The sequence below is a fragment of the Orycteropus afer genome, unplaced genomic scaffold (genome assembly GCF_000298275.1).
Source record: "Orycteropus afer afer isolate SDZICR_OR568_19922 unplaced genomic scaffold, OryAfe1.0 scaffold00130, whole genome shotgun sequence".
In the NCBI taxonomy this organism is placed as follows: domain Eukaryota; kingdom Metazoa; phylum Chordata; class Mammalia; order Tubulidentata; family Orycteropodidae; genus Orycteropus; species Orycteropus afer.
Window position 1 is genome coordinate 5,274,557 of NW_006921717.1, and position 7,909 is coordinate 5,282,465.

General features: G+C 59.9%; 1 protein-coding gene across 1 annotated transcript in view; it reads left to right on the top strand.

Annotated features, from left to right (window-relative positions):
- MACROD1 (mono-ADP ribosylhydrolase 1) overlaps positions 1 to 7,909 on the top strand; it is a 179,521-nt gene that overhangs the window by 170,571 nt on the left and 1,041 nt on the right. The window contains exons 5-6 of the mRNA XM_007944990.1: positions 7,224 to 7,340; positions 7,786 to 7,907. Coding sequence (XP_007943181.1) covers positions 7,224 to 7,340; positions 7,786 to 7,907 — 239 coding nt within the window. The remainder of the gene's footprint in view (positions 1 to 7,223; positions 7,341 to 7,785; positions 7,908 to 7,909) is intronic.

Genomic DNA, 7,909 nt, shown 5'->3' on the forward strand with positions numbered 1-7,909 from the left:
ATGCAAAGGTGTGGTGATGTACCCTTCTCCCAGCAAACACCCTGGGCCTTCCCACCACCACGGCCTGACCCTAGCAGACAGTGATGTCACTCACAGGTCACGTGGTGTGGTTCTCGGCTTTGCTGGGCCTCTCCCTGCCCTTCGCTGAGGTCCACAGCCCTGTGACAGGCGCCCTTCACTTCTTCAGTTGGCAGATAAGGAAACTGAGGCACCAGGTTGCTGCCCTCCGCTCCCCCCACCCCCACCCAACTGGGTGAGAGGGATGGTGGGCCCCTGGGCCCTCACGTGGCCGCCTGGTGGGCTGTGCCAACCCTCAGTGGATGCCGCCAGGCCCCGCCTGCGCTGCCACGGGGATCTTTAATAACAGAAGTGATTTTTACATGATGAATGAGGCACTGCTGTTGTGTACATAATGAAGACCTAATGTTTTCAAATCCCCGTTTAAGGCGCTGAGCTCACCCTTAATGAATTTCAGATCACATTGCCACGCTGCCGTCCATCCGTCTTCTCCCTGGGGTGTCCACCCGTCTGGGCACCACCAGGGTTGGGCCTGTCGAGGGTGGGCTCTGAGCCCCCAGTGGACCGAGTGCAGCCTGGCCCACAGTGGGGCCTGGTATGGGTTTGTTGGTTTGTTGATCAAATGAGTGACTGGGGGGGAGTGGGCAGAGGCAAAAACAGTCCTGACAACCAGGCATCGTGGGTGTCTTGATCCCCAAGACCTAGCCAGAGCCAGGGAAGCAAACCCAGGCCACAGGTAGTGGAGGGAGGGCCTGGGGAGGTGAGGGCCAGGCCCCTGCGGTGAGTCATTCAGCCATTTTGTGGGCGGGGTCTTCCTTCTGCAGGGTTGGGACCTGGCAGTGCAGACAGCTCAGGCATCCTTCTTGGGGCTTCTTGACACCTTGGCAGTGGGCCCCTCAGGTAAAGGTGGCCCCTGACAGCATGAAGGTGGCTGAGGGGTCTCCTAGCAAGAGAGTGCGTGGCTGAGCTTCATTGTCCCTGTCTGTAAAAGGAGGATGGTGACGGCATAAAGGCAGTGGGCCCCCGATCAGTCTCTCACTGAATGCCCATGACAAGCGAGGAGGGACGTGCTGTTACCTACCCTGTTGTATAGATGGGGAAACTGAGGCACAGGGCGATAAAGGTCGCCCAGCAAGGAGGTGGAGGAGCTGCTAAGGATGTGTCTCAGCCCAACCCAGTCTCACAGGGCTGGGTCTGGTCTGTCCCCGGGAGCCATCCCTACACAGCCACAGCCGGCTCACTTCACAGGTGGGAAGTTGAACTGGAGAGACTACAAAACTCCAAAACTCGCCGGTGATCGTGGCAGGAAGGGGCAGAGACAGAGCCCCGCCCCCGCCCTGCATGTCCCCCGTGGCCTGGCCCCATTCCTCCTCCTACTCACCTGCCTCTTCTGAGGGCCCACAGGAAGTGAAGAAGGTCAGGGAAGGAGATGAGGCTGCCCATGGCAGCCTGGCTGTGGGACTGAGAAAGCAGCTTTACCTCTCTGAACCTTTGTCTCTTCTTCTGCTCCTCTCTGACTGGCTTGTGACCGTGGCCAAGTCACTCAATCCCACCGGGCTTCCGTCTCCTCCTCTTTCTAACCCAGGGGCTGGATGAGGGAGTTTGGGAGTAGAGGTACGGGGGGGCGGGTAATCATAGAGATAACAAGACCTGAACAGTCACAGTGGTGACCGTGGCCGCGGTGATGACTGTTTCCTCTTGCTCGGCGCCCACCCCTGGCCACCCACAGAACACTTCAGTCCTCCCCACCACCCTTGAGGCTCAGAGAGATTAAGCGACTTGCCCTAAGCAACCAGCAAGCTTGTAGCCAGGACTTCTGGGAAGAGAAGCCCCGGAAGAGGTCACGCAGGGGGCCAGCCCCACTGGAGGGTGAGGAGGAGCAAGGGTGGGAAGAGGAGGAAGGAGCAGACCCGGGCCTGTCTGGGCACCACGCCCTTTGGCAGTGCCACAGCTGTCCCCCTTGTCCTCCAGGCCACGGGCCTCCTCAATTCCTCATGTTCCTGTAAATAATTAATTAGCCCCTACTCGCTTGTTTGTTTAGCTTGAGGAATGCTCCCCAACTGAGATGCATTTATTGCTGAATAAATTTAAATATCTAATCTTCCCTTCATGAATATTGCAGCACCCTAAATAGTGGCCAACATACCCTGAGCGCCTCACAAGACGGCCCCCAAGGAGCCTGCCTGCCTGCCGCCTCCTGGCTCTGAAGAGGGCCACTCTAGCCCCTGGCCACCTGGCCTCGCCCTGCCCCGGCCTTGCCCAGGGCTCCCTCAACACTCCCCTCCTTTCCTCTCCACCTCTGTGGCTCTCTGAGGAGGACAGGGGGCTCCATACAGGGGTGCTTCCATAAGGAGGGGATCAAAGGCTGAAGGCTGACAAGAGATCACTGAAGGGGCCGGATGTGAGTGGGAACACGCAGGTGAAGGCTGAGGCCGAGTGCAGAGTGTGGCGGCCAGGGGGTCTGCGTAGTCCACACTGGGGCAGGAGGGCTGGGGGCACAACGCCACGTCAGGGTCTGCCAAACAGGGCAACTGCTAGGCTCGTTTGGAGGAAGTGCCTAGGACCAGGGCGGAAGGCAGGGTTCTAAGATGGGGGCTGGTGCGGCTGTGGCAGAGAGAGGTCTGGAAGGGCCTCCAGCCAAGGAGGCATCTGAGGAGCCACCTAAGGAAGAGGAGCCCCTGAGGGGGACAGGAGGGTTCAGGGAGGCAGTGGGAGAGGACGAGAGGTCCCTAAGGTGGCAGCCTGGCTGAATGCAGGGGGACAGTCATCTGTGTGGGAGCGGCTGAACCGTCAAGAAAGGTGAAGAGAAGAAAAAGAGCCTCAGAAGAAAAGACAAGGTGTCCCCAAACGTCGGTCTGTTGGGAGAGGGATGTGTTGATGGGGGAGGGAGACAGGAGTCAGGCCGCGGGCTGGGCAGTGAGGAGGCACCGAGGTGTGGAGACAGCAGGTCTAGACAATGCCTTCCCAGTGTTTGGGTTAGGAGGCGCACAGGAGCCAGTTAGCCAAGGGAGGGAGGTTCAGGGTTTGAGGTTCAGAGAGAGGTGAGCCCTTTTGTGATCCTAAAGGAAGTCAAGTGCTGAACCTGGGAGCCCAACTTCCTGGCTTCTAGCTGTGCAGCCTTGGGGAAGCTTCTACCCTCTCTTTGCCTGTTCATTCTGCTATAAAGGAGGAAAAATAACGTTATCTCCAGAGTGACTAGGAGGACCAACAGCCCAGCAACAGCCCAGCTGGGCACTGATGACAAGGCCAACAGTGGCTGGTGATAAGAAGCCAGATAAGAGAGGCCTTAAAGGTGGACAGGAGGGGCAGTGAAGGGGCCAGGTGGACTTCAGGGCGCTCTTCTGGCCCCAGCTGAAGAAGGCCCCATCACTCACAAGTTCTGTTTCCCCAAGAAAGACCCTAGCTTTTTCTTTTTCTTTTTTTCTCAATTTTTATTGTCATTTGGGTGAAAGTTTACAGAGCAAATTCGTTTTCCATACAGCACTTCATACACATTTTGCTTCATGACACTGACTACAATTCCCCACAGTGTAACAGCTCTCTTCCCACTTCCTCCCTGTAGTTAGGAGCTCTGGTAGAGTTAGGAGCTCTGGTGGCATAATGCCTAAGGCACTTGACTGGTAACCAGAAGGCTGGCGGTTCAAACCCACCAGCCACTCCTCGGAAGGAAGGTTGGGCAATGTACTTCCGTAGTGATACTGCCTCAGAAACTCAAGGAGGGGTCGCTATGAGTCGAGTCTGACTCGACAGCACGTAACTACAACAACAGCAACCCCATAGTTACCTCTTCCCTGTGTCCTTCCCTCCCGTGCACTCCCACCTCACCCCTGTGAGCTGTCTCCCTGTGCAAATGCTGCCCTTCTGTTCTCCCACGATTGATCTGACCGCTCCAAGGAGTGTATCTACCTGATGTAAATGTCCACCCCATGTGCCTGCCTATTGTTTGGCTGGAAGCCTCAGGAGTGAGTTCAGTTCCAGACCTGAAGGGTAACTAGGGGTCATAGTCTCAGGGGTCTCACCAGGCTCTATCAGACCAGCAAACCCACTCTTTTGTTATGATTTTGAATTTTGTTTCACATTGTTCTCCCACTCTATCCGGGATCTCCTGCAGCAGTCCGCCTCTGAGTGATTGACAGTGGTAGCTGGGCACCATTTAGTTCTTCTGGTCTCATAGTCGTATAGGCTGAGGATCACATGGTGTACGAGTCGCTTGGACTAATTGTTTCCATGCATCTTTGATTTTCTTCATTCTTCTTTGCTCTGCATGAGGCGAGACCCATCATTGCGTTTAGATGGCTGCTTGCAAGCTTTTAAGACCCCAGTCACTACTCACCAAAGTAAGATGTATATTATGCCAATTGAGCTTGATGTCTCCGACAACCATGGTCCCAAGCCCACAGGTCCAACTTCTCGCTCCCTCAGGGTGGCTGTCTGTGGCCAAGAAGTCACCACAACATTGCCTCTTGTCAGCTCTACTATGCACCCAGACATTCTTACAGCACATAAACACACATGTGGAAACACTGTCTGCTAACCCTGTACATGGTCATGGGCACGCATAGACATACCTGATCGTTCAGCCTGTCCACCCATCTATCCAGCGGTAGGTCAATGCTTACCATCACTGACAATGCAGTAGTGTACATGCCAAAGGGTTCATCTTTGTTAAGGCTCTAGCTTTGCTGCTGCCCCTGGGTAGGGGAGGAGTTGAGCCGGAGGTGTGAGGTTGGTTTGGATGTGGCTGAGGGGCCAGAGAGGGTACCACGGGTCAGCCGGGTATGAGTTCTGGGTGCCTCCACACAAGGTGGTCCCAGGGTCAGGCTGTGGGCCTTTCCCCAGCTGCCCCAGGGTCAGGGGAGAGGGGAGGGATGGGCAGCCTTCCTGGGAGGGCCCGGGAAGCTTCCTCCTCCAGTCACCAGGGCTCAGCTGAGCTCAAAGTCAGAGCCAGGACAGGGCTGGGGGTCAGAGTCAAGGGAGCCTTGAGCAGTATGGGGCCAGGAGGCCACCCTTTGGGCCTGTGGCTAAGGACAAAAGGACTAGGGCAGGGCTGGGGCCGGGGCTGGAGGTCCTGTGGTACTCAGGAGTCAGGGGAAGAGGCCACAAGGCTGAGATTGGGGGACACAGAAGGGAGCAGACAGGCAGGCAGCTGAGACTGACTGCCAGGGCCAGTCTGGCTTTGGTTCCTTGGGAGGACAGGGCAGGGGTGGTGCTCAAACCTACTCCTCTGGAACAGGGAACTCCCTGGGCCCTGCTTGCAGAGCAATCACGTGACCCTGAAACTGTATGGACACTGGAGGGAGTAGGGAGCTCCAGCCCCAGACCTCGGCTAGCACTGAGGCCCCGCCCCCACCCCATGCCCTCAGGTCAACCCCAGAGGCCTGGCTGCAGGCCCGTTCACTTCCCCAGGAAACATTAAGTCCCTGAAACAGATCCTGCTGGGCTTCACTTCCGCAGGGACCGCACAGCCAGTCAAGGTCGCCTGCAGGGCGGCTAGTGCCTGGAGACAGCGCACAGCCCGCTGCCAGGTGGCTGAGACCACTGGGGCTGGCCGGGAGGCCCCCTAGGGGAGCTGGCTCAGACACATCCCTGTACTCACACACCATGTACACCGTGCAGGGAAGCACCTCCCCTGCACATGCCCAAACGATGCCCGTGTCATCATGACGGCCAACAGTCACGTTACCTTCACTCATACAGGGACTGGCTTAAGCACTCTAAGCCCTATGAGGCAGGTGCTACAGGATCCCATGTAATCGATGAAGCAACAGCAAGGTTAAGTGACAGGCTCTGGGTCACACAGCTCAGACTGATAGAGCTGGGATTTGAACCCAGGCTGCCCAGCCCTATAGCCTCTGGCATTGCTGGCAGTGCTGGGTGGCCACCTGCCAGCCCCACCCAGGACAGACATACACGGGTGCCAGGCTGTACACACGCTGGCACCTGGATCCAAAGTGCATGGCCCTCCCAGCCTCACCCCCCCAGGTACTGCAGGAAGAGAGAAGGGGGTGGGAGGGACCTTGTCAGGGTCCCTCCACCCCACTAAGTCCCTCATCCCCACCCTGAGATGTTTTGGGGAACCTTCTGGTACCAGACGTTGGAAGGGGGTGACGAAGGACAAAGGGACTCAGCTTGCTTGTCTGTAAAGTGGGGAGATGTTGTCCTTTCCTGCTGCCGCGCCTTGACTTCTTGTGAGTTCCAGCCAGGAGTCCCCAAGGAGCTCCGCCCACAGCCTGGGGTGGTTAGGGGGATGGGCCCTGTACGCCTGGCCAGGACGCCAGCTCCTCCCCTGAGGGGTTACCGGGAGAGAGAAAAGGACTTGCCCAAGTCCCAGACTTGAACCCGGGTCGGCCTGAGGCACAGCAGCCTCTCCAGCCCTGGCTCAGGCCCTGGCGCTGGGGTAGGGGCGGGCCGGGAAGCAGGGCGCCTCCGGGCTCCCGCGGCGCCCGACTTGTTTTTCTGGGCCTGGGTCCCCAGAGTCATTCGCAAGGCCCAGGAGCCACCCTCGGGTAAACAAGCCCAGGCTCGGCCCCAATTAAGCCGGCTGCGCTAACGAAGCTGCTCGTTAACGAGCAGAGCTGCTGCGCCCAGAGACAGCCTCGCGACCCGGGCCCCGCGGCCCTGGCCCCTGCCTAGGTGGCGCAGGGACGCGGCTGGAGGACTCTGGAGCAGGCCCCGGAACTGCCACTTGGGGGCAGATGTCCTCAGTTTCCTCATCTGAAAAGTGGGTCCGAGCATTGGCAGAGGCCCTGCCAGGCGTGCGGAAGTCGGCTGCGGGATCAGTTCCGCGCGCCCGTGCTCTTAGGGCCAGACGCCGAGGCTCGAGCGGGGATGGCGCCGGTCGCTAGCAGGGCCGGGGGAGCGAGCGTCGCCCTCGGCAGGCTCCGGCTGCGGTCCCGGCGGAGGCCCCAGCCCCGCCCCGGTCCCCGCCGAGCAGCCGGGAAGGAGCAGGTGGGTCGAGCGCGCCCCCTGCCGGCCACCCGCGCCGCGCAGGGCCGGGTCCGGCCCCTCTGCGCTTACATTTCCCGGGTTGTGAAAAAAACGAAGGGTGAGGGCTTGAAGGGGGCGGAAGGAAGGCGCGATGCTCGCTGAGACCTGGGTACGGCCGAGGGGACCTTTCCGGGACTAGCAATCTTCGGTTCCGGGGTCTCAGCCTTCTCCTCTGTAAAATGCGGGAGGCCCCCAGCTCACTCCTCCCGCATTCGCAGTGGACGGCTGCATCCACCGGGCGGCCGGGCCCCTGCTCACCGACGAGTGCCGCACCCTGCAGAGCTGTGAAACTGGCAAGGCCAAGATCACCGGAGGCTACCGGCTGCCGGCCAAGTGTGAGTCCCGACACCCCGCACCCGTCGGGCATAGATGGGGTGCCCTTCCCCTCAGCCCCCGGGGGCCTGGTGCGCGCGGGCACGTCGGGGCGCCTGTGTATAACTGGGGGGCTAAGGCTACGGCGTCCACAGAACTGCTGGAGGCCTCTTGGGGGTCCCTCTTCGCACACCCAGGACGCAGACGGGCAGGGGGAGTGGGTGGAGGCTGGGGAGGGGTGAGGGCCCGGAGGACGGGTCAGAGCCAAGCGGCCAAGCCTTCGCGCGCCCACTCCTGCCCTGTGTCCCAGCCGGACCTCTGCAGGGGCGTGCCTGCCCTTGGCCATCGGAGTTCGTGCGCACAGGCACTAGCCAGGTTCCTTCCCTGGGGAGGCTCAGGACTTGGGGGGAGGCCTGTTTCCCGCCCCCTCCAGGGCCCAGGCCGGCCTGAGCCAGTCCTCCCCCGCAGACGTCATCCACACGGTGGGGCCAATCGCCCAAGGCGAGCCCAGCGCCAGCCAGGCCGCCCAACTCCGCAGCTGCTACCTGAGCAGCCTGGACCTGCTGCTGGAGCACCGGCTCCGCTCGGTGGT